General features: G+C 45.3%; 1 protein-coding gene across 33 annotated transcripts in view; it reads right to left on the bottom strand.

The window, feature by feature from the left end:
* Nucleotides 1–27,790, bottom strand: part of RALGPS1 (Ral GEF with PH domain and SH3 binding motif 1) — a 1,054,187-nt gene that overhangs the window by 167,073 nt on the left and 859,324 nt on the right. For 26 of the 33 annotated variants that reach the window (XM_077284283.1, XM_077284266.1, XM_077284272.1 and 23 more), the window contains 2 exons: nt 7,897–8,023; nt 6,522–6,673 (listed from right to left, as the gene is read on the bottom strand). The exons of the other annotated variants lie outside the window; for them this stretch is intronic. In XM_077284283.1, the coding sequence (XP_077140398.1) occupies nt 6,522–6,673; nt 7,897–8,023 (279 nt within the window). The remainder of the gene's footprint in view (nt 1–6,521; nt 6,674–7,896; nt 8,024–27,790) is intronic. 33 annotated transcript variants of the gene reach the window in all.

The following is a 27,790-nucleotide window of genomic DNA, read 5'->3' as shown; positions in this document are numbered from 1 at the left end:
AATAAACTTCTTGAATGTGGTTTTGAGCACCTTGAGGGGTGCAGTTTTTAGAATGGTGTCACACTTGGGTATTTTCTATCATATAGACCCCTCAAAATGACTTCAAATGAGATGTGGTCCCTAAAAAAAAAATGGTGTTGTAAAAATGAGAAATTTCTGGCCAACTTTTAACCCTTATAACTCCCTAACAAAAAAAAATTTTGGTTCAAAAATTGTGCTGATGTAAAGTAGGCATGTGGGAAATGTTACTTATTTAGTATTTTGCGTGACATATCTCTGTGATTTAAGGGCATAAAAATTCAAAGTTGGAAAATTGCGAAATTTTCTACATTTTTGCCAAATTTCCATTTTTTTCACAAATAAAGGCAAGTTACATCGAAGAAATTTTACCACTATCATGAAGCACAATATGTCACGAGAAAACAATGTCAGAATTGCTAAGATCTGTTGAAGCGTTCCAGAGTTATAACCTCATAAAGGGACAGTGGTCAGAATTGTTACAATTGGCCCGGTCATTAACGTGCAAACCACCCTCGGGGCTTAAGGGGTTAATGGGGTAAGTTGTGGGGGGTTCCACTGTTTAGGCACATCAGGGGCCCCCCAAACGTTACATAGCGTCCGCTAATTATTTCAGCAACTTTTGCATTCAAAAAGTCAAATGGCGTTCCTTCCCTTCGGAGCCCTGCGTCCAAACAGTGGTTTTCCCACATATATGGGGTTTCTGCGGTGTGCTCAGGATAAATTGCACACCAAGTTTTGGGGTCCAATTTCTCCTGTTACCTCTCTGAAAATAAAAATGTTGGGCTAAAGTAAAACTTTAGTGAAAAAAGTTAATTATTCTTTTTTTATTTTCACATTCCATTAATTCCTGTGAAGCACCTGATGGGTTAATATGGTGTTCAGAACCTTGAAGGGGGTGTAGTTTTTAGAATGGCATCACTTTTGGATATTTTCTGTCATACAGACTGACCCATCAAAGTCACTTCAAATGTGATGTGGTATCTAAAAGAATGGTTTTGTAAATTTTGTTGGAATAATGAGAAATCGCTGGTCAACTTTTAACCCTTATAACTTCCTAGCAAAAAAAATTGTTTTAAAAATTGTGCTGATGTAAAATTAACTATTTTCTGTGACATCACTCTTATTTAAGCGTATAAGAATTCAAAGTTTGTAAATTGCTAAATTTTTGCCAAATTTCCGTATTTTTCACAAATAAATGCAAGTCATATCGAAGAACTTTTACCAATATCATGACGAACAATATGTCACGAAAAAAATGCTCAAATCACTTGGATCCGTTGAAGTGCTTCAGAGTTATTGCCTTATAAGTGATTGCCTTATAAAGTGACAGTGGTCAGAATTGTAAAAATTGTCCTGGTCATTAATGTGCAAACAGACTTGCGGGTTAAAAGGAGTTATTAATTTAAGAACTCCAATTCAAATACAAACCATATATAGTCATCTCTTGCAGAGGCGCCATGCAAGGGATGTCGGTGTCACTATTCCCAGAGATCAGCATGACTTGTGTCAAGTGACGAGTGCAGTCGCTCTTCAGGTGTAGCTCAGCAATATTCTGAGAGAGCGGACATCAGCTCTGTTGTAGTAGTGAAGGCTGCAGACTAACAGAGGCAGCTCATGGCCTGCAGCCAGCACGTGACACAACAAGTCATATCACTCACCGGTAAGAGTGGTGCAGACATCACTGGAATGGCGCAACTGCAGGAAGTCAGCGTACGCTGTTTTTATTTTATTTAGAGTCGTGAAATCAGTAAGCAAGGGGGGTTATCCAGTAGTGGACAACTCATTTATGACATGCTTGGCATATACATAGGAAGTGCTATATTGTCTAATAAACAGTATGGAGAGGACTCCCGTCAGGTATTGAGAAAAATTTTCACTAGTCATTATACATTTTAATGCTGCTACTAACATCTAGTATTAGAGATTGACATGCTTAAAATGTACCATGCCTGATCTGTGTTTTCCCCTTAGCTCGGCTAATCTCAGCATGCATGTTTGTGGGAGTAGACAGCTGTCAAACTGCTGCCTTCTGTGTACTGACAGAACTAATGTATGGATGCTGCCACAGCGACTCCCGAGTAAGCAAAATACTTACAGTAGGAGATCAGAGTACAGGTTCTTTCACTTGCTGCCAGGACAACATTGATAAATGCTGCTTCTACTAGATATTTAGTGGTGGCACAGAAAACCCATCATTTATTTACTGTCAATGACAATTATGTGCACATCCCATATATTCCTATACTCCTATACTCTATTCTTCCAACAGGTATGTTCATCCAGATCTCCTATGAAGCGCACATAATACATCACCCAGCTTTGCGCATAGACTTTCCCCTGCTCCTAGCATTGTGATGGTATGTTCATCCAGATCTCCTATGAAGCGCACATAATACATCACCCAGCTTTGCGCATAGACTTTCCCCTGCTCCTAGCATTGTGATGGTATGTTCATCCAGATCTCCTATGAAGCGCACATAATACATCACCCAGCTTTGCGCATAGACTTTCCCCTGCTCCTAGCATTGTGATGGTATGTTCATCCAGATCTCCTATGAAGCGCACATAATACATCACCCAGCTTTGCGCATAGACTTTCCCCTGCTCCTAGCATTGTGATGGTATGCCTTTCAGCTAACCCCCAACTTACTCTGTGATATTTATGACCTTGTTTACTTAGGCCTGATTGTATGCATCTGGTCGACCCTTAATTCTCTGACCAAGATGAGCAGAGACCACTCCTCTCTGCTCCACACCTGACCGCACTTAGTTTTCCATATATTGCATAGCACAAGTCCGCAGGATTTTAGTCTGCAGTGTGATTTCTAGAAGTGTGTTCTAAAAGTGTGGATTACATTAGAATTAAAACCTGAATTGAACCTGAAGGGAACTGAAGGTAACTGGCCAGTCACTGCAAACAATGTTTCTGTTTGTTGTCACTTTTACCCCTATAATCTTTCACTTTCTGCAACCTCCCCCAATCCCCACACCAAGTAAGGAACTGTTCATCTCCTCTTCAATCCTCCCCATCCATCTCACCTCCTCCTCAGAACTGTTCCTTAACATACAATCCTCTGTCTCAAAGCACAGGCAGCCCCCTCACGCTCTCTCCTGCTCCCACCTGCTAACACTATCTCTGCTCCTTCTCACTGCTGGTGATATCTCTCCAAATCCTGGTCCTCCTCACCATATTCCCACAGTCATTTCTACCTCCCATCCACGCTCCATCACAAACTTCTGTAACCTCTCTAACCTTATACCCATTCGCCCAGCCCCCGCTTCCCCAGTCCCACTAACAGGAGCTCTGTGGAACGCTCGCTCTGTCTGTAACAAGCTTTCCTACATCCATGATCTTTTTGTTACTACCAAACTTTCCTTCCTCGCTATCACCGAAACCTGGCTCACCCCTTCTGACACAGCCTCCCCTGCTGCACTCTCTTACGGTGGCTTCCACCTTTCTCACACACCCCGCCCCAGCAGCAAGCATGGTGGAGGAGTTGGTTTTCTCCTGTCAGATAACTGCTCCTTCACCCCAATCCCACTGCCACCCTCTGTTACCCTCCCTTCCTTTGAGGTGCACTCTGTGCGCATCTACTCCCCCTCCAACCTCCAACTGGCTGTCATTTACCGCCCCCCAGGGCCAGCCACCACCTTCTTTTACCACTTCACCACCTGGCTACTTCATTTCCTTTCTGCGGACATCCCCACTATCATCATGGGCGATTTCAACATACCCATTGACACTTCCCTCTCAGCTGCCACTAAACTTCTATCTCTCTCTTCCTCCTTCGGCCTCACTCAATGGTCTTCTGCAGCCACTCACAAAGATGGTCACACACTGGACCTCATCTTCACCCGCCTCTGCTCCCTATCTAACCTCTCTAACTCGCCTCTTCCTCTCTCTGACCACAACCTTCTCACATTCTCATCTCTCTCCACTCCATGTCTAGAATCCCCACCCCACAAACTTTCACACCCTCGCAGAAATCTTAAACATCTTGACCTACATTCATTCTCTGAATCCCTCCTCCCTCTCACAGACATAATTTCCATACACAATGCGGATGACGCTGCCGCTCTATATAACAACACAATAGCTGTAGCTTTGGAATCTGCTGCCCCACTTACACATACCAAAGCTCGCAAAATCAACAGACAGCCCTGGCACACCAGCCTGACCAAAGAACTGAGGCAAGCTTCCAGGGCTGCTGAGCGCAGATGGAAAAGATCCCACTCCAATGACCACTTAATCGCATTCAAACAGTCCCTCACTACTTTCAAGACCGCACTCGCCACAGCTAAACAAACCTACTTCTCATCTCTCATATCCTCCCTGTCTCACAACCCTAAACAGTTATTCAACACCTTCAATTCTCTCCTCCGTCCCCCAGCACCTCCTCCCTCCTCACTTATCTCTGCTGAAGACTTTGCCTCATTCTTCAAGCAGAAGATTGATAACATCAGAGGCAGTTTTGGTCAACAAGCCCCAGAGCCCTTCCTCCCAACTTCCCTACCCTCCACCTCCAAAACCAACTACTCCACCATTACAGAAGATCAACTCGCCACTCTACTCTCAAGATCGCATCTCACCACCTGTGCACTTGACCCGCTCCCAACCCACCTCATCCCAAACCTCACCACAATCTTCATCCCAACCCTAACCCATCTCTTCAACCTATCACTAACAAATGGTGTTTTCCCCTCAAGCTTTAAACATGCCTCCATCACACCTATCCTCAAAAAGCCCTCTCTTGACCTATCCTCTGTATCTAGCTATCGCCCTATATCACTTCTCCCCTATGCCTCAAAACTACTGGAACAACACGTCTACCTTGAACTGTCCTCCCATCTCTCTTCTTGCTCCCTCTTTGACCGCTTACAATCTGGCTTCCGGCCACACCATTCCACTGAAACTGCCCTAACTAAGGTCACCACTGACCTTTTAACCGCCAAGAGCAAGCAACACTACTCTGTTCTCCTCCTCCTCGACCTGTCGGCTGCCTTTGACACAGTGGACCATTCCCTATTATTACAGACCCTCTCATCCCTTGGCATCACAGACTTGGCCCTATCCTGGATCTCATCATACCTAACAGACCGGACATTCAGCGTCTCCCACTCACACACCACCTCCTCACCTCGCCCCCTCTCTGTCGGAGTCCCACAAGGTTCAGTCCTTGGGCCCCTGCTCTTCTCCATTTACACCTTTGGCCTGGGACAGCTCATAGAATCTCATGGCTTTCAGTATCACCTCTATGCTGATGACACACAGATCTACATCTCTGGACCAGATATCACCTCCCTACTAACCAGAATCCCTCAATGTCTGTCCACTATTTCATCCTTCTTCTCCGCTAAATTTCTCAAACTTAACATGGACAAAACAGAATTCATCATCTTTCCCCCATCTCACGTGACCCCCCCAACGAACCTATCCATTACAGTAAATGGCTGCCCACTCTCGCCAGTCCCACAAGCTCGCTGCCTCGGGGTTATCCTTGACGCTGATCTCTCCTTCAAACCACATATCCAAGCCCTTTCCACTTCCTGCCGACTTCAACTCAAAAATATTGCACGAATCCGTTCATTCCTCAACCAAGAATCTGCAAAAACCCTAGTCCATGCCCTCATCATCTCTCGTCTTGACTACTGCAACCTCCTGCTCTGTGGCCTCCCCTCAAACACTCTCGCACCCCTCCAATCTATTCTAAACTCTGCTGCCCGACTAATCCACCTGTCCCCCCGCTATTCTCCGGCCTCTCCCCTCTGTCAATCCCTTCACTGGCTCCCCATTGCCCAGAGACTCCAGTACAAAACCCTAACCATGACGTACAAAGCCATCCACAACCTGTCTCCTCATTACATCTGTGACCTCATCTCCCGGTACTTTCCTACACGCAACCTCCGATCCTCACAAGATCTCCTTCTCTACTCCCCTCTTATCTCCTCTTCCCACAATCGTATACAAGATTTCTCTCGCGTATCACCCCTACTCTGGAACCCTCTACCACAACACATCAGACTCTCGCCCACCATCGAAACCTTCAAAAAGAATCTGAAGACCCACCTCTTCCGACAAGCCTACAACCTGCAGTAACCACCGATCAACCAACCGCTGCACGATCAGCTCTATCCTCACCTACTGTATTCTCACCCATCCCTTGTAGATTGTGAGCCCTCGCGGGCAGGGTCCTCACTCCTCCTGTACCAGTTATGACTTGTATTGTTCAAGATTATTGTACTTGTTTTTATTATGTATACCCCTCCTCACTTGTAAAGCGCCATGGAATAAATGGCGCTATAACAATAAATAATAATAATAATAATAATAATAATAATACTCCTAATTGGTAAAAATACATTCTAGCCATGATTATTAGTCAAGCTTCAGGTATGGACAAATCAATGCATTACAAAAGAGATGAGTAAGCTGCAGGATGTAGTAGTGATGAGAAGCTGGGCAGAAAAATGCACAATAAACCTTTGTAGCGAGCACTTACCTATGGAAATGCCATTGGTAAACGCTGATGTCTGAGTATTGTTCTTCGCAGGGCTCTGGGACTCTAGGACACTGTCGTCCAGCAGGTGGCGCTGCTTCTCTGATGGAAATGTGGCACTCTTACTTTCTACAACACTGAACTGACACATCACGCTGGATACATGAAGAGAGAGAGAAATTCCATTCATTTCACACATGTTCATGAATGAGGCGGCAAATGAACAAAAAGTCAATGTATAACGAAAAGCTGTGGTCATCAAATAAAGGCACAATTGACAAAGAGTCTCAATATTTGCTCGCTGTATGGTAGAAAGTTGCATGCACATGATCTGGGTCAGCAATTTCTCACCTGTACCTCAACTGTTGTTGCAAAACTACAACTCCCAACTTACTAGGAGTTGTAGTTTTGCATCAGCTGGAGAGTTATAGGTCGGGGGACACTGCTCTGGGTAATGGGAATTGGAGAGTATATGCTCCTGGATGTATTGGGCAGTCTCGCCTCTCACCCACCTCATAAACAGAAATTAAAGATTTGTTACCAACTATAACATGCTAAATTCTATATCTCCGTAGCATATATTTAGCCTGCAGTGTATACAGGAGCCTGGTTTGGGGCCTATACCGGCTGCATATGGATCTTGCTTATTGCATACCCTTCTGAATGGCTAACAAAGAGTCTAGGATACTGTACTGCTATCTGGAGGAGTTGAGGGCTGCATTTAAGGGTCCTTTAATTTTCTAGTTGATACTTATTGGGTCAAACATTGTATATAGAGAAGGCATGATTACTACTTGTAGAGACTGCAAGAGAGCACTGCTCCCAGGGGGGAAGAGTATGCAATGGAGCTCTTATCCAGCTTCTAGTGCCACCTACTGGAGGCAGCCAGGGATTGCTATCTATTTAGGTAGAAGTAGGCAGTCTCTGTAGAGACATATGGCACTGTACATCCAATCTTTAAAAAAAAAGTCCCACCTGGAATTGATTGTCCTGATAATTGGATAATGTAAAATGGAGCTGACGTCTGCAAGCAATCTCTGAACATGTGCAGCGGCTTAGGATGGACACATTATTTCATGGGAAAGGCTTCTAACGGCCTTTGGCAAATGTTAACAGGAATATTTCACATCAGAGTAGAGAATGCAGTGGTAGACAGTGAGCCATACTCAGTCACTGCACATGTCACATACAAGTGTATATATTATATATAACAGGCAGGGAGCAGGATGACACAAGACAATTCAGAAATTCTAAATATGTTCTATAAGAGGTTGCTGAACAGCGTGTCCATAGAAGCCCTAAGTTCTGGAAAATACAAACAAAGAAAAATACTAATAATAATATAGTGTGACAGTCTCTGACAGTGCTTATAACCCACTTGTTTCCTAAGCTGCGGCTCTTCCTATGTCTGGAGACAGGTGGAGTTGGGAGATGAGTGGCCACTGACGCATCCGGGCAGGTCGGTCGTCTGCTGTACCTCATTGTAGCGGTCACCTCGGACGGACCTGACGATAAAGATGAACTGATACTGAAACACTGAGATGTTCCAACACTACACAGTGCTCCTACAATGAAGTGTCCTATTATAATATAACTATATGGCAATACTTCACATCACCTGCAGGGGTCACTGCTGTTGCGATCAATCACCTGGACAATGGGTCATTCTATGGCGGCTGTCAGCAACCATGAATATCTCTGCTTGCTTAGATCATACATAGTACTGATCCCTAGTGTCTTCCAAATGAGAATCCCTGCATGAGGTGTCAGGCATCCTTGTGTCAGATATTTTCAGGCTAGCTGCAGCCCATTAGTGATATATCCCACTAGATGCAGGAGACAATCCTGAAGAATACACCCAACATGTGTGTGAACTCTGCCTCATGGTCTATTTACACGGTATATTAGTCAGTGATCACAGGACACTTGATCATCAACATATATATGCTGCCAAGTAAATCTCTGCCAGCAGCACATCACCCCATGTACACGGGGTGTGCGTCCAACGAGCTGTATGAGGAGAGGATGATCATACCAAAGATTGTCCTGTTCCCATACAGACCATTAAACCGGAGCTGCTGTACACACACTCATCAGCTGATCGGCAGCACTGTTACACAGGAAAAAGTGTTCTTCTGAATCAGTGGCGTAACTACAAAGTTATGGGCCCCGGTGCGAACTTTCAAATGGGGCTCCCACCATGCCAAAATATATAGGTGAATTAGAAATGGCGACACGCACGAACGAACACGATCTGCGTTAGTATACATGCACCATTACAGAATTAGTTGTAGGTTCAGTTTGTCCGAACATGGAGACAGCGACACCAGCGCTGATTGGTGCCGGGCATCTCAACAGCACATCACAGCCCCGAGGGGGTCACAACAGCCACTGTGGGAACGGCGCCGGCACAAGAGGAGAGTATAGGCTTTATTATTTTATTGGGGTGAACATTTAGTTTAACACGAGGTTGTCCTAGTGGGAGACAATCCCTTTAAACATCCAGGCAAAGAAAAAACAGAAGTGCACTCACCGGTCTCTTGTGTGAACGTCCTTTATTTAGAACATATGCGGGCACACTTGGTGACAAAGTCTTTGTCCACGTTCTCCCCAAGTGTGGCCGCATATTTTCTAAATAAAGGACTTTCGCACAAGAGACCGGTGAGTGCACTTCTGTTTTTTCTTTGCCTGGATTTTTACATTCCACTTTTTATGTGCACCCAGTGTCTAAGGTCAGGCATACATGGCATAACAGCGGCAATCAGTTGTACTATTTATTTGTGGAGGCGGTGACACGTAGGCACATCGGTGCTGTGTATTTTTTCTCTATCTCTACAATCCCTTTAGACAGAGGACTCTTTATCAGCCCATGTGGAAACATTTCAGTTTCATATCAGAGAAATGTTCTGTTATTGATCCGAAACGTTGCCACGTTGGGCCAATAAAGCGTCTTGACACTTTTATCACAATCAATCAGAGTGGTCTGTGTGTGTGTGTGTATATATATATTACATACAGACCCACACACACACATTATATAAGTGAAACTGCGACTGAGGTATGTACGTTATACACTGTGTTCCAAATTATTATGCAAATTGGATTTAAGTGTCATAAAGATTTAATTGTTTTGTTTTTCAAATAAACTCGTGGATGGTATTGTGTCTCAGGGCTCAATGGATCATTGAAATCAATCTTAAGCACATGTGATAATTAGTTTTCCAGGTGATTCTAATTAAAGGAAAACTACTCAAAAATGATGTTCCACATTATTATGCAGGTCACAGGTTTCAAGCAATATGGGAAATAAAAAGGATCTCTCTGCTGCTGAAAAGCGTTAAATAGTGCAATGCCTTGGACAAGGTATGGAAAAATTAGATATTTCACAAAAACTTAAGAGTGATCATCATACTGTGATGAGATTTGTGACTAAAACAGAGCACAGACAGAGTTCATGCAGATAAAGGCATAATGAGGAAGCTTTCTGCCAGACAAATTCATTGGATTAAGAGAGCAGCTGCCAAAATACCATTACAAAGCAGCAAACAGTTATTTGAAGCTGCTGGTGCGTCTGGAGTCCCTCAAACCTCAAGGTGTAGGATCCTTCAAAGGCTTGCTTTGGTTCATAAACCTACTATTCGGCCACTCCTAAACAGTGTTCACAAGCAGAAACAGTTGCAGTGAGCCCAGACATACATGAAGACTAATTTTCAAACAGTCTTGTTTACTGATTGCCGAGCAACCCTGGACGGTCCAGATGGATGGAGTAGTGGATGGTTGGTGGGTGGCCACCATGTCCCAACAAGGCTGCGACGTCAGCAAGGAGGTGGAGGAGTCATGTTTTGGGCTGGAATCATGGGGAACCAGCTGGTAGGGCCCTTTAAGGTTCCTGAAGGTGTGAAAATGACCTCAGCAAAGTAAATAGAGTTTCTGACAGACAACTTTCTTCCATGGTCTAAAAAGCAGAAACGTGCCTTCAGGAGCAAAATCATCTTCATGCATGACAATGAATACCTCTGAGTAATTGGCTGCTATGGGCATAAAAGGAGATAAACTCATGGTGTGGCCACCATCTTCCCCTGACCTCAACCCTATAGAGAACCTTTGGAGTATCATCAAGCAAAAGCTCTATGAGGGTGGGAGGCAGTTCACATCAAAACAGCAGCTCTGGGAGGCTTGTTATGACCTGGTGGTTAGGAGCACCCGAAGTGACCTGATGGTTAGAACAGAAAACCTGGGACAAGCTCTGAGGAAGTGGTAACTCTACTGACTGCAATCCCTAATCCTATCACACACACTAGAAATAGCCGTGGAGCGTACCTAACTCTCCCTAGACGCCTCTTCACAGCCTAAGAGCTAACTACCCCTAAAGATAGAAATAGAAGCCTACCTTGCCTCAGAGAAATTCCACAAAGTAAAGGAAGCCCCCCACAAATATTAACTGTGAGTTAAGAGGGAAGTGACAAACACAGGAATGAAACAGATTTTAGCAAAGGAGGCCGAATCTTCTCTAGAAAGACAGAGGATAGGAAATGGAACTATGCGGTCAGTATTAAAAACTACAAAAACTACGCAGAGTGTGCAAAAAGACCTCCACACCGACTCACGGTGTGGAGGTGCAGCTCTGCACCCCCAGAGCTTCCAGCTAGCAAGGAAATATCATAATAGCAGGCTGGACTGAAACATAACATGTACTGGAAAATATATTCAAAACCAATGAACAGCAAATGACTAGCAAGGACTTAGCTTCTGCTGGAGTAGACAGGTCATCAGAGAAATCCAAGAGAGATCTGAACCAGTACTGAAACATTGACAGCTGGCATGGACTAACGACCTGGGCAGAGTTAAATAGGGAAGCCAGCAGCAGCAATAAACGAGGACAGCTGAGAAAGCCAACCTCAACGATCAGCAGTTCCACTCAAAGCCACCAGAGGGTGTCCAAGGACAGAACTCACCAAAGTACCATTCACGACCACAGGAGGGAGCCCGAGAACGGAATTCACAACAGTACCCCCCCCTTGAGGAGGGGTCACCGAACCCTCACCAGAGCCCCCAGGCCGATCAGGACGAGCCAAATGAAAGGCACGAACCAAATCGGCAGCAAGGACATCGGAGGCAACAACCCAGGAATTATCCTCCTGACCATAGCCCTTCCATTTAACCAGGTACTGAAGCTTCCGTCTCGAAATACGAGAATCTAAAATCTTCTCCACCACATACTCCAACTCCCCCTCAACCAACACCGGAGCAGGAGGATCAACGGAAGGAACCATAGGCGCCACATATCTCCGCAACAACGACCTATGGAACACATTATGGATGGCAAAAGAAGCTGGAAGGGCCAAACGAAATGACACAGGATTGATAATTTCAGAAATCTTATAAGGACCAATGAAACGAGGCTTGAACTTAGGAGAAGAAACCTTCATAGGAACATAACGAGAAGACAACCAAACCAAATCCCCAACACGAAGTCGGGGACCAACACAGCGACGGCGGTTAGCAAGACGTTGCGCCTTCTCCTGAGACAACGTCAAATTGTCCACCACGTGAGTCCAAATTTGCTGCAACCTGTCCACCACAGAATCCACACCAGGACAGTCAGAAGGCTCAACCTGCCCTGAAGAGAAACGAGGATGAAAACCAGAATTACAAAAAAAAGGCGAAACCAAAGTAGCAGAACTAGCCCGATTGTTAAGGGCGAACTCGGCCAATGGCAAGAAGGTCACCCAATCATCCTGATCAGCAGAAACAAAGCATCTCAGATAGGTCTCCAAGGTCTGATTGGTTCGTTCGGTTTGGCCATTTGTCTGAGGGTGGAATGCTGAAGAAAAAGACAAATCAATGCCCATCTTAGCACAAAAGGACTGCCAAAACCTAGAAACAAACTGGGAACCTCTGTCCGACACAATGTTCTCCGAAATGCCATGCAAACGAACCACATGCTGAAAAAATTATGGAACCAAATCAGAGGAGGAAGGCAATTTAGGCAAGGGTACCAAATGGACCATCTTAGAAAACCGATCACAAACCACCCAGATGACAGAAATCCTTTGAGAGACAGGAAGATCAGAAATAAAATCCATGGAAATATGCGTCCAGGGCCTCTTCGGGACAGGCAAAGGCAAAAGCAACCCACTGGCACGAGAACAGCAAGGTTTGGCCCGAGCACAAATCCCACAGGACTCCACAAAAGAACGCACATCCCGTGACAAGGAAGGCCACCAAAAGGACCTAGCAACCAAATCTCTGGTACCAAAAATCCCAGGATGACCAGCCAACACTGAACAATGAACCTCAGAAATAACCCTACTAGTCCATCTATCAGGGACAAACAGTTTCTCCACTGGACAGCGGTCAGGTCTATCAGCCTGAAACTCCTGCAGCACCCGCCGCAAATCAGGGGAGATGGCAGACAGAATCACCCCCTCTTTAAGAATACCAGCCGGCTCAGGGACTCCCGGAGAATCAGGCAAAAAACTCCTAGAAAGGGCATCAGCCTTCACATTCTTAGATCCCGGAAGGTATGAGACCACAAAATCGAAACGGGAGAAAAACAGTGACCATCGAGCCTGTCTAGGGTTCAACCGCTTGGCGGACTCGAGGTAAGTCAGATTCTTGTGATCAGTCAGGACCACCACGCGATGTTTGGCTCCCTCAAGCCAATGTCGCCACTCCTCGAATGCCCACTTCATAGCCAACAACTCCCGATTGCCGACATCATAATTACGCTCAGCAGGCGAAAACTTTCTAGAAAAGAAAGCACACAGCTTCATCAAGGAGCCATCAGAACTTCTCTGAGACAAAACAGCCCCTGCCCCAATCTCAGAAACATCAACCTCGACCTGAAAAGGGAGCAAAACATCTGGCTGACGCAGTACAGGGGCAGAAGTAAAACGACGTTTAAGCTCCTGAAAGGCCTCAACGGCCGCAGGGGACCAATTCACCACATCAGCGCCTTTCTTCGTCAAATCAGTCAAAGGCTTAACCACACTAGAAAAATTAGCGATGAAGCGACGGTAAAAATTAGCAAAGCCCAAGAACTTCTGAAGACTCTTCACAGATGTAGGTTGAGTCCAATCACAAATGGCCTGAACTTTAACAGGATCCATCTCGATAGTAGAAGGGGAAAAAATGAAGCCCAAAAAGGAAACCTTCTGAACTCCAAAGAGGCATTTAGAGCCCTTCACAAACAACGCATTAGCGCGAAGGACCTGGAACACCATCCTGACCTGCCTTACATGAGACTCCCAATCATCCGAAAAGACCAAAATATCATCCAAATATACGATCATGAACTTATCCAGATACTTCCGGAAGATGTCGTGCATAAAGGACTGAAACACAGATGGAGCATTAGAAAGCCCGAATGGCATCACCAGGTTCTCAAAATGGCTCTCGGGCGTATTAAATGCTGTTTTCCATTCATCGCCCTGTTTAATACGCACAAGATTATACGCCCCTCGAAGGTCAATCTTGGTAAACCAAATAGCCCCCTTAATCCGAGCAAACAAATCAGACAACAGAGGCAAAGGGTACTGAAATTTGACCGTGATTTTATTGAGAAGGCGGTAATCTATACAGGGTCTCAGAGAGCCATCCTTCTTGGCCACAAAAAAGAACCCTGCTCCCAACAGCGACGAAGACGGGCGAATATGCCCTTTCTCCAAAGACTCCTTTACATAACTCCGCATAGCGGCATGTTCTGGCACAGATAAATTGAACAATCGGCCCTTAGGGAACTTACTACCAGGAATCAAATTAATAGCGCAATCACAGTCCCTATGAGGAGGTAGGGCACTGGACTTGGGCTCATCAAATACATCCTGGTAATCCGACAAAAACTCAGGGACTTCAGAAGGAGTGGAAGAAGAAATTTACATCAAAGGAACATCACCATGTATCCCTTGACAACCCCAACTAGACACAGACATTGATTTCCAATCCAGTACTGGATTATGAACCTGTAACCATGGCAAACCCAACACGACAACATCATGCAAATTATGCAACACCAAAAAGCGAATATTTTCCTGATGTGCGGGAGCCATGTACATGGTCAGCTGAGTCCAGTACTGAGGTTTATTCTTGGCCAATGGCGTAGCATCAATCCCCCTTAAGGGAATAGGACTCTGCAAAGGCTCCAAGGAAAAACCACAACGCCTGGCAAACTCCAAGTCCATCAAGTTCAGGGCAGCGCCCGAATCCACAAATGCCATAACAGAGTAGGACGACAATGAGCAAATCAGAGTAACAGATAAAAGAAATTTAGGCTGCAAAGTACAAATGGTGACAGACCTAGCGAACCTCTTAGTGCGCTTAGGACAATCAGAGATAGCATGAGAGGAGTCACCACAGTAAAAACACAGCCCATTCTGACGTCTATGTTCTTGCCGTTCAGCTCTGGTCAAAGTCCTATCACATTGCATAGGCTCAGGCCTAAGCTCAGAGGACACCGCCAAATGGTGCACAATTTTGCGCTCGCGCAAACGCCGATCAATCTGAATGGCCACAGACATTGACTCATTCAGACCAGCAGGCGTGGGAAACCCCACCATAACATCCTTAAGGGCTTCAGAAAGACCCTTTCTGAAAATTGCTGCCAGGGCACACTCATTCCATTGGGTAAGCACAGACCACTTTCTAAACTTCTGGCAATACACTTCTGCTTCATCCTGACCCTGACATAGAGTCAGCAAGATCTTTTCTGCCTGATCCACAGAATTAGGTTCGTCATAAAGCAATCCAAGTGCTAGAAAAAATGCATCCACATTAAGCAATGCAGGATTTCCTGGCTCAAGAGAGAATGCCCAGTCTTGCGGGTCACCACGCAACAAAGAAATAATAATCTTTACTTGCTGAATGGGATCACCAGAGGAGCGGGGTTTCAGAGCAAGAAACAGTCTGCAATTATTTTTGAAATTCAAAAATTTAGATCTATCCCCAGAAAACAAATCAGGAATAGGAATTCTAGGCTCTAACATCGGATTCTGAACTACATAATCTTGAGTACTCTGTACCCTAGCAGCGAGTTGATCCACACAAGAGGACAAACCTTGAATATCCATATCTACACCTGAGTCCTGAACCACCCAGAGGTTAAGGGGAAAAGAAAGACAAAACAAGCTGCAAAGAAAAAAAAAATTGACTCAGAACTTCTCTTTTCCCTCTTTTGAGATGCATTAACACTTTGTGGCCAGCTGTACTGTTATGACCTGGTGGTTAGGAGCACCCGAAGTGACCTGATGGTTAGAACAGAAAACCTGGGACAAGCTCTGAGGAAGTGGTAACTCTACTGACTGCAATCCCTAATCCTATCACACACACTAGAAATAGCCGTGGAGCGTACCTAACTCTCCCTAGACGCCTCTTCACAGCCTAAGAGCTAACTACCCCTAAAGATAGAAATAGAAGCCTACCTTGCCTCAGAGAAATTCCACAAAGTAAAGGAAGCCCCCCACAAATATTAACTGTGAGTTAAGAGGGAAGTGACAAACACAGGAATGAAACAGATTTTAGCAAAGGAGGCCGAATCTTCTCTAGAAAGACAGAGGATAGGAAAGGGAACTATGCGGTCAGTATTAAAAACTACAAAAACCACGCAGAGTGTGCAAAAAGACCTCCACACCGACTCACGGTGTGGAGGTGCAGCTCTACACCCCCAGAGCTTCCAGCTAGCAAGGAAATATCATAATAGCAGGCTGGACTGAAACATAATATGTACTGGAAAATATATTCAAAACCAATGAACAGCAAATGACTAGCAAGGACTTAGCTTCTGCTGGAGTAGACAGGTCATCAGAGAAATCCAAGAGAGAGATCTGAACCAGTACTGAAACATTGACAGCTGGCATGGACTAACGACCTGGGCAGAGTTAAATAGGGAAGCCAGCAGCAGCAATAAACGAGGACAGCTGAGAAAGCCAACCTCAACGATCAGCAGTTCCACTCAAAGCCACCAGAGGGTGTCCAAGGACAGAACTCACCAAAGTACCATTCACGACCACAGGAGGGAGCCCGAGAACGGAATTCACAACAGAGGCTTTTCTGACTTCATGCAAAGAAATACAAGCAGAAACTCTCCAAAAACTCACAAGTTCAATGGATGCAAGCATTGTGAAGGTGATATCAATGAAGGGCTCCTATGTTAACATGTAACTTGGCCTGTTAGGATGTTTTGGAGTTAAATAGCTTTTTTGTTCAGTGAATGTGACCTCCTAATGCTGCAAATTCCACAAATGAGCATTTTCAGGTCTTTAAAACATATCAAATGTTTAGAAATACTACTGTGCCTAATAATTTGGAACAGTGCATTTTGAGTTTTTATTCATTTTGGAGATTATACTGTTATCATTGGGAGGTTTCTTCAATAAAATTCGATGTATACTCTAACGGGCGATGACTTTTATTAGACTGACTGTCATTTTCACTGACCATTTAGGAAAATCCGAGAAAAATGTCAGTTGCATAATAATTTGGAACATAGTGTATAGGTGATACCACTGTGTGTAATATACTGCGACCGCTGTGTATAGCCCATGTAGGCCAGCTGCAGTGTGTGTGTGTGTGTGTGTGTGTGTGTGTGTGTGTGTGTGTATAACACACACAATACGGCTGGCCTATATGGGCTATACACAGCGGTCGCAGTATATTACACACAGTGGTATCACCTATATAACGTACATACCGCAGTTGCAGTTTCACCTATACAATGTATATAGACTGCTGTACATGCATTATATAGGTGATACTATGATTGCAGTGTATAGTCGCCCTATATATACACAGCAGTATCACCTATATCACGTATATAAACATTAGTCACAGTGTCACCTATATAATGAATATAGACTTCTGTATATACATTATATAGGTGATACGGTGATTATGTACAGCAGTGTCACCTATATATTGTACATACAGCAGTCTATACACAGTATACAGGTCAAACTGCAAATGCTGCGTATATGTAAAAAGATTTCATGCTGGTACTCACCTGAGATGGAGGAGGATGAGGAGGGTCCACTGTCCAGCCAGCGTCGGAGGTGCTGAGGACTTGGAGCGGATGCCAGCCGGGGATTGGTGAGGAGAGCGCTGTTCAGAGTGAGGCTCAGGCGTTAGTGCGGCCTTTTCACACTTTCACACAGGCCTTTGCCCTGGTGTGCACACGCTCTCCTGTTTGCCCGCACTGACCAGGGCTGCAGATGCACACCCAAGCACGAACGAGGGCCGCGCTCACAAAGGGCACAGAAGTCACAGGGGCACCTAGCTGGGGGGCACAGAGATCATATTGGTGCATACAGCGGAGGGGGGGGGGGCACAGATCATATTGGGGTACACAGCGTGGGGGCAGAGGTCATATTGGGGCACTCAGTGGGGGGCACAGAGATCATATTGGGGCACACAGCGGGGGGGCACAGATCATATTGGTGCATGCAGCGGGGGGCAGAGATCATATGGGGCAAACAGTGGGGTACAGAGATCATATTGGTGCATACAGCGGGGGGCACAGAGATCATATTGCTGCACACAGCGGGGGGCACAGATCATATAGGGGCACACAGCGGGGGGCACAGATATTAAATTGGGGCACAGCGGGGCGCAGGGATCATATTGGTGCACACAGCGGGGGGCATAGATCATATAGGGGCACACAGCGGGGGGCACAGATCATATTGGGGCACACAGCGGGCACAGAGATCATATTGGTGCATACAGCGGGGGGCACAGAGATCATATTGGGGCAAACAGCGGGGCACAGAGATCATATTGCTGCATACAGCGGGGGACACAGATCATATTGGTGCATACAGCGGGGGGCACAGAGATCATATTGGTGCACACAGCGGGGAGCACAGAGATCATATTGGGGCAAACAGCGGGGCACAGAGATCATATTGGTGCATACAGCGGGCACAGAGATCATATTGGTGCATACAGCGGGGGGCACAGATCATATAGAGGCACACAGCGATCAAATTGGGGCACAGAGATCATATTGGTGCATACAGCGGGGGGCACAGAGATCATATTGGTGCATACAGTGGGCACAGAGATCATATTGGTGCACACAGCGGGGGGCACAGAGATCATATTGGGGCAAACAGCGGGGCACAGAGATCATATTGGTGCATACAGTGGGCACAGAGATCATATTGGTGCATACAGCGGGGGGCACAGATCATATAGGGGCACACAGCGGGGGGCACAGAGATCATATTGGGGCACACAGCGGGGCAGAGATCATATTGGTGCATACAGCGGGCACAGAGATCATATTGGTGCATACAGCGGGGGGCACAGAGATCATATTGGTGCATACAGCGGGCACAGAGATCATATTGGTGCACACAGCGGGGACACAGAGATCATATTGGTGCACGCAGCAGAGGCACAGATCATATAGGGGCACACATCGGGGGGTACAGAGATCATATTGGGGCATACAGCGGGAGGCACAGAGATCATATTGGTGCACACAGCGGGGGGCACAGATCATATTGGGGCACACAGCGGGGGGCACAGAGATCATATTGGGGCAAACAGCGGGGGGAACAGAGATCATATTGGGGCACAGAGATCATATTGGGGCACACAGCGGGGGGGGCACAGAGATCATATTGGGGCACTCAGCGTGGGGCACAGAGATCATATTGAGGCACACAGCGGGGGGGCACAGAGATCATATTGGGGCAAACAGTGGGGGGTGGCACAGAGCTGAGGGGCACAGATCACCTGCAGAGAGGCACAGAGCTGGCAGCACAGAGATCGCTCTGGAGTCTGGACTCTGTTGGGCAGCAGCTCCTATTTCCGGAGTCGAGACAGGACAGGAGAGCATTGGGCGTTAACCCGGTAACCCCGCCCACCCCGATGACATCATTCCTGTGCTGCTGTGCAGGAGAGGCAGCGTTCTGTAATGAACGCTGCTTACCCTGCACTCGGGGGTTAAAGGGTCGGCAGCCGGACGATACGGCAGACTGCCCCCGGAGAATTGCGGACCGGCCGGCCGCATTTAAAGCCACCCACTGATTTAAAGGGCCGGCGGACAATTTTGTAGCTCAGCGCTAAGGGGCCCGCCCAGTCTTTGCTGGACTGGGCTGGCCCTAAGCACTCCGGGCCCAGTCACAGCTGCGACCCCTGCGACCGCGGTACTTCTGCCCCTGTTCTGAATGTTAGTTCTTCTGTTATCGGCCCAGGTAAATGGGCCTTTTTTCAGCCTCTATTATCAGCAGTGATAAGGTGTACCGGAGGCAGTGAGGACCCTTCTTTCTGTAGACAGTGGCTGCTCTGTAGCATTGTTGTGACAGGGCCCATATTCTGCAGAGATTGCATTACCAGTTATTGTAATAATGGTAATTTATTATGTTGTTGGTAGAAATGCGATTCTCTTCTATATAAAGGTCGCTCCTTTCCTTGGGATTTGCCATTTAAAATTCAGTTGCTCAAACTGCAAAATAGTAAGTTAGACCAACTCGTAGAATTGTAATGTTTGTGAGGAAAATATCTTCGATAGTGGAGCCATGACATCCTATTGGCGGAGAAAATAAAGGAAGCGACAGCACTGAAATCCATGAGAGATTCCTAATCCATGATTGCTCCACTCATATATCTCCATATGATAATATCTATGTGATGAAGCTATTCTCCATTATATTCTTCTATACAATATAGATGTGATAAAATCTAAGCCTGTCTATCAATGAATAGATACTGAGATTAGTGGAACAAAAATCTATAATAATCTGAGTAATGAAATAAATTAATAATGAACTAAAAAAGAAATCTACCAAATATACACGATCATGCGGAGGGGTGACCGCCGTTCAATCACCATCACCTATAGACGACACCTGGTCACTCTCCACAATGTAGAGCATACAGGTGGCTGACACATCTATGCCAATGTGAGAGATCTGCAGATACGTCAATGATGATGACTGTAAGAGCTTCATGGGTTACATTGTAGAGTAATGTAACGGCAGCAATGCCAGTCTGCTCCCAGATCCAAGGACAACAGGGGCAGACACAGACAGAAGAGGCCCCTGTGCCAGAATAGTATATGAGACCTTTGCAGTCCACGTCGCTAATGATGATGCACAATTCCACATCGCTAATGATGATGCACAATTCCACCTGCTTTGAAGGTGGTAGTGGCCCCCTTACCTCTTGGGCCCCTGGGCGGCTGCCCAGGTTGCACCAATTGTATGTCTGCCTCGGAAGGACAATATTAATAACTATAGGCTGCTTAAGAAGAGTATTTCCATAAAAATTAGTTATGGTAGATCAATCGCATACTGCCCGTAGGATCCTCATTCATGGTCAAAACACTAGAGAAACAAATTGATCCCTTTCAGACTTTTTCCTGCACAACATACATTTGAATGGGACTGAAGTGAACTTTCCTATACAGTGAACAGTTAATAGTGGCCCAATTGGAAAGTGACATCCAATACTGGCAAAATGCCATAACTTACAATGTTGGACCCTTTAAGAATAAGCCAGACTTCTAAGGGGATGTAGAGCTAGAACATCTACAAATTCCCTAAAGTGAACCTGTCTTCAGGAGCAAAACAACGGCTGTTACAAGGCTACTAATCCCATGGGCAACTATGTTTTTACAAATCCTAAATGCTCATGTCACATAGTCCCAAATCCTGGATAACTGGATGTAGCAGGACTACAGACGACTCATTTTGCAATGTTTTCTATACCATAACAACATGGCGGATGAAGCACAATATGGGGAGATTTATCCAAGTTAGTAAAATACCAGACTTCCATTTACGTGCGACTGCTCAACTATTGGGAGAATCATTCTTTAGGTTACCGATTTTGGTTGCTGTAGTGAAAAGAGAAGGAAGGCCCATTAAAGGGTGCAATAAACACAACTAAATGACCATCTGGTACAAAGAACGAGAGAGAACCCAGCCCGTGAGGGCTCACACGCTACATACTGCAGCCATGCCCAGGTGCCACGTATTGCACCAGTTACTCTTCATTTTTTCCAGGCTTTGTTGCTGCCTCCTTTATCCAGACCACCAGGAGAGTTTTGCTACATCCTGCGGAGAAGCGGCAATGCCACACGCTGGTCTCCAGAAAACAATGCTCTGAGCGGAGGTCCACTACATGAGGAGCTTTTATTTCTCTGGCTTTTGTGTGTGTTGAGTGGAATTTCTGGATTCTCACACTTGGGGTATGAGTCACTCTGGCACTCGGCAGATGAGGAAATAAACTTTACAGTTAAACTGGCTCCAAAAAATCTATCCATCTTTTTCCCCTGGGAGAGACGAGTATCTACAGCTGAAGACACGTGCCTAGAGAACATGCTCATGAAATCATTGGAAATCATTATGAGAAATGATTGGTAAAGTTTAGAACTGTTGTAGCAACCTGTGCGATCAACTGGTTAAGACCTACTACACGCCTACTAATCAATCGGTGATTCCATTTACTGAAAGCTAAATACATCATAACAATTGGGGATGTAGACCATGTGGTGCCTGTACCAACATTGAAAGCACAAAGGAATTTATATCAACTGATGGAATTACTGTGTGATTACATACGCAATTACATGTTCTACGCGCACAGTAATATATCATGCCACATGGCAGTGTTCATTAATCTACATAGGCATGATGACACGTGCACTTAAAGGGACTCTGTCACCTGAATTTGGAGGGAACAATTTTCAGCCATAGAGGCGGTGTTTTCGGGTGTTTGATTATTATTATTATTATTATTATTTATTGTTATAGCGCCATTTATTCCATGGCGCTTTACAAGTGAGGAGGGGTATACATAATAAAAACAAGTACAATAATCTTGAACAATACAAGTCATAACTGGTACAGGAGGAGTGAGGACCCTGCCCGCGAGGGCTCACAATCTACAAGGGATGGGTGAGGATACAGTAGGTGAGGATAGAGCTGATCGTGCAGCGGTTGGTTGATCGGTGGTTACTGCAGGTTGTAGGCTTGTCGGAAGAGGTGGGTCTTCAGATTCTTTTTGAAGGTTTCGATGGTGGGCGAGAGTCTGATGTGTTGTGGTAGAGGGTTCCAGAGTAGGGGTGATACGCGAGAGAAATCTTGTATACGATTGTGGGAAGAGGAGATAAGAGGGGAGTAGAGAAGGAGATCTTGTGAGGATCGGAGGTTGCGTGTAGGAAAGTACCAGGAGATGAGGTCACAGATGTAAGGAGGAGACAGGTTGTGGATGGCTTTGTACGTCATGGTTAGGGTTTTGTACTGGAGTCTCTGGGCAATGGGGAGCCAGTGAAGGGATTGACAGAGGGGAGAGGCCGGAGAATAGCGGGGGGACAGGTGGATTAGTCGGGCAGCAGAGTTTAGAATAGATTGGAGGGGTGCGAGAGTGTTTGAGGGGAGGCCACAGAGCAGGAGGTTGCAGTAGTCAAGACGAGAGATGATGAGGGCATGGACTAGGGTTTTTGCAGATTCTTGGTTGAGGAATGAACGGATTCGTGCAATATTTTTGAGTTGAAGTCGGCAGGAAGTGGAAAGGGCTTGGATATGTGGTTTGAAGGAGAGATCAGCGTCAAGGATAACCCCGAGGCAGCGAGCTTGTGGGACTGGGGAGAGTGGGCAGCCATTTACTGTAATGGATAGGTTCGTTGGGGGGGGTCACGTGAGATGGGGGAAAGATGATGAATTCTGTTTTGTCCATGTTAAGTTTCAGAAATTTAGCGGAGAAGAAGGATGAAATAGTGGACAGACATTGAGGGATTCTGGTTAGTAGGGAGGTGATATGTGGTCCAGAGATGTAGATCTGTGTGTCATCAGCATAGAGGTGATACTGAAAGCCATGAGATTCTATGAGCTGTCCCAGGCCAAAGGTGTAAATGGAGAAGAGCAGGGGCCCAAGGACTGAACCTTGTGGGACTCCGACAGAGAGGGGGCGAGGTGAGGAGGTGGTGTGTGAGTGGGAGACGCTGAATGTCCGGTCTGTTAGGTATGATGAGATCCAGGATAGGGCCAAGTCTGTGATGCCAAGGGATGAGAGGGTCTGTAATAATAGGGAATGGTCCACTGTGTCAAAGGCAGCCGACAGGTCGAGGAGGAGGAGAACAGAGTAGTGTCGCTTGCTCTTGGCGGTTAAAAGGTCAGTGGTGACCTTAGTTAGGGCAGTTTCAGTGGAATGGTGTGGCCGGAAGCCAGATTGTAAGCGGTCAAAGAGGGAGCAAGAAGAGAGATGGGAGGACAGTTCAAGGTAGACGTGTTGTTCCAGTAGTTTTGAGGCATAGGGGAGAAGTGATATAGGGCGATAGCTAGATACAGAGGATGGGTCAAGAGAGGGCTTTTTGAGGATAGGTGTGATGGAGGCATGTTTAAAGCTTGAGGGGAAAACACCATTTGTTAGTGATAGGTTGAAGAGATGGGTTAGGGTTGGGATGAAGATTGTGGTGAGGTTTGGGATGAGGTGGGTTGGGAGCGGGTCAAGTGCACAGGTGGTGAGATGCGATCTTGAGAGTAGAGTGGCGAGTTGATCTTCTGTAATGGTGGAGTAGTTGGTTTTGGAGGTGGAGGGTAGGGAAGTTGGGAGGAAGGGCTCTAGGGCTTGTTGACCAAAACTGTCTCTGATGTTATCAATCTTCTGCTTGAAGAATGAGGCAAAGTCTTCAGCAGAGATAAGTGAGGAGGGAGGAGGTGCTGGGGGACGGAGGAGAGAATTGAAGGTGTTGAATAACTGTTTAGGGTTGTGAGACAGGGAGGATATGAGAGATGAGAAGTAGGTTTGTTTAGCTGTGGCGAGTGCGGTCTTGAAAGTAGTGAGGGACTGTTTGAATGCGATTAAGTGGTCGTTGGAGTGGGATCTTTTCCATCTGCGCTCAGCAGCCCTGGAAGCTCGCCTCAGTTCTTTGGTCAGGCTGGTGTGCCAGGGCTGTCTGTTGATTTTGCGAGCTTTGGTATGTGTAAGTGGGGCAGCAGATTCCAAAGCTACAGCTATTGTGGTGTTATATAGAGCGGCAGCGTCATCCGCATTGTGTATGGAAATTATGTCTGTGAGAGGGAGGAGGGATTCAGAGAATGAATGTAGGTCAAGATGTTTAAGATTTCTGCGAGGGTGTGAAAGTTTGTGGGGTGGGGACTCTAGACATGGAGTGGAGAGAGATGAGAATGTGAGAAGGTTGTGGTCAGAGAGAGGAAGAGGCGAGTTAGAGAGGTTAGCATGCTGGCTGCAATTTTGGATTGAAGTTCATTCTCTGTCCTCCATAGTATACGCCTGCGTAAGGCAAGATTGCTTTGTGCAGGCATGTACTACGGAGGACAGAGAATGAACTTCAATCCAATATTGCAGCCAGCATGCAGCCATCGGGTAAGGAAAGGGTGAATCAAACACCCGAAAACCCCGCCCATATGACTGAAAATTGTTCCCTCCAAATTCAGGTGACAGAGTCCCTTTAAAGCTAGAATGTGTGAACACGTATGTGACATTATTGCTGCTGCTTTGGAATACAATGTTGACTTGTTGAAGACTATCCCTAAACATTTTAAATTATTTCATTCATGTGACCCATCAAGCTTTCGGGTAAAAGGGATAGACCACATCTACTCTGATCTTCGTGGTGGGAACCTTAGTCACCTACTAGCTCAGAAAGAGTCCAGATGGATATGGACTCTACGTAGTCTACAACCACATGGCCTTATTGAATTTCTGGGGTTTGCTCACTTCCTCTGAACGCTGACTCTGCACATTGGTAGGATTTTTTCGGCATCTTCTAATATTTATTTCTAATTGCTTTTTTTATTTTTATGTCTATATGATTGTTATTATGTATATGTTCTTAATTGTTTTCAATTGTAACCTTTTGTTATACCAATTGCTTATAGTGCTTACTTCACCCCTTCCATCCATTGGATCACCATCTGTATACGGAGAGGTATATGGCGCTAATATCAGACATATAACCACATTGAGAATGGTCTAAAATTCCAGCAGAGCATTGTAAGAAACTCATTGATGGTTACCGGAAGCGGTTGGTCGCAGTTATTTTGGCTAAAGGTTGTGCAACCAAGTATTAAGCTGAGGGTGCCAATACTTTTGTTTGGCCCATTTTTGGAGTTTTGTGTGAAATGATCAATGTTTTGCTTTTTACTTCATTCTCTTTTGTGTTTTTTCATTTAAGACAAATTAAATGAAGATAATAATACCAAAGAATTTGTGTTTGCAATCATTTTCAGGAAGAAACTGAGTATTATCGGACAGAATTGCAGGGGTGTCAATACTTTTGGCCATGACTGTATATATATATATATATATATATATATATATATATATATATATATATATATATATATATATATATATATATATATATAAATATATATATATATATATATATATATAAATATATATATATATATATATGTACATATATATTTAATCAGGAACGAGGAGAATATAAGCTGCCCCATTGATCCAAACCAACCAACAGTCTATCTTATCTCCACAAAGAGATGCACCACATATCAATGCAGGGCAAAGACACAGTGACATTTTGCAAATGCCGCCATCTTCCCATTAAATGAGAGATAAATGAGAGTTAGCAAGTTGGCAGGAGTTGTTGCACTTAATTACATCCAAATCTTATAACAGAGCACCTACTCTAAAGGTGATTAATGTTGTGGAGCCTATTTAGCAAAGAGGCCCTATACCCATTTACACCAGCCATGAAAAAGAGAATGGGGCAAACCTGAGCTCCATGGGTTCCTCCCTGTGATTGCTCGAGAGCCTACCCGAAACCCCACACATTTACATTATCCAGGGCTGGTATGGCGACTGACTGAATGCTTGACAACCAGTGAAAACAAGTTGCTGCCACTTGTGGAGAAATGATTGACAGCTCTAGGGAACCGTCCAGCGGGATGACTGATGATAGTAAGCTGTTAATGCTAACACGCATGAGTTATATAAGGGGAGATATTTGTTTTCATGTAGCTCTACCAAAATTTTTCAGTGTCGGCTTTATGTAAATAATATCCTCTTAGGACTTGGGAAAAGTAGAATCAGCTGTGGAGCGGAGATACTCATGGCTCCTTTAATAAAAACTTTTAATTATAAAGTGACAGCATGACTTCGCCCATGTATTGGGCAGTTCACACAGAATTGGTGGTATAATTCTCCCAGTCATGCAGGGTGCACACAATATGTTCTTACATAAAGGTGCAGACACACATTACAGTTTTAAGAAGTGGAGTAAAATGCAGATGGCCAGAATGTGCTGGTGCCAGGATTATCCTGCATTGTACAGATGCCACACAGAGGTATATCAGCTCCCACATCTTACTGGTCCTGCTACTTGTAAGAAGTGATACTGCAGTATAATTCCTGGCAGCTGACATGTAAGTCATCAATCATGCGGCCGCTGCAAAGGAAGTCATGCAGGGACAATCAGCATTCAGGGCCTGTTCCTATTTACCTGCAGGAAGCTGCTCTCCATGACACATACTAGAAGACGCTATTGACCACATACCGTACATACTAAGCGACATCAGCACATGGGAAGAAGGAAGTTCAGTTTACAAGTTCCTCTGTAAGTGGTAGTAATATTTAAGAGCAGAATAAAATGTGCTGTAGTGCCTTCTTTATTACTGAACAATGCTCTAAAAGAATGATAATGAGACTAGTCACTTCACGGATTGGCGTCACTTGCATCAAACTTTTTTCCTTTTTAGTAAAATTCTGCTGAGCGCTCATGATTAATCCAGACAAGACTGAATTCACACATCGAAATGACACATTCGTGTGTTATCTGTTTTCTCTGTAAGCACACTGACCCATTGAGTTTCAGGCATCCATACACACACAAATATAAAAACGAATGCGTAGACTCTGAGCATGAACCGTTTCATGTGTTTTTCTAGATTAAATTCGGCCATTAAAGCCTAGGAGGCTCTGTATAAGGCTGGAATCACACCAGCTTATTACATCCGATATGAGAGCATCAGATGCGATATGCTAATGACCCTTGGCCCCTGTTCTGTAGCGAGCGGGAGCTGAGTGTCATGCTACTTTGCTACAATTCTCTCACATGAGAGGATGGCAGCATAGGTGCAGAAGAGGTAGAGAAAGTAATTTCTCCATCTCCTCCAAGGCCTGACTCGGCATATATCGGACTGCACTGGGGTGATAGAGTGCAGCACGATGTTTCACTCGCACCAATAGACTGGTATGGGTGCGAGTGAGCCGAGTCTCACTGCCAATCGCAGCATGCTGCCATTGTTCTCTCAGGTCGGATCAGCATGAGAAAATCG

The sequence above is a fragment of the Ranitomeya variabilis genome, chromosome 2 (genome assembly GCF_051348905.1).
Source record: "Ranitomeya variabilis isolate aRanVar5 chromosome 2, aRanVar5.hap1, whole genome shotgun sequence".
NCBI lineage: Eukaryota > Metazoa > Chordata > Amphibia > Anura > Dendrobatidae > Ranitomeya > Ranitomeya variabilis.
Note: the sequence above shows the minus strand (reverse complement) of the source record. Positions and strands in the feature narration are given on the sequence as shown.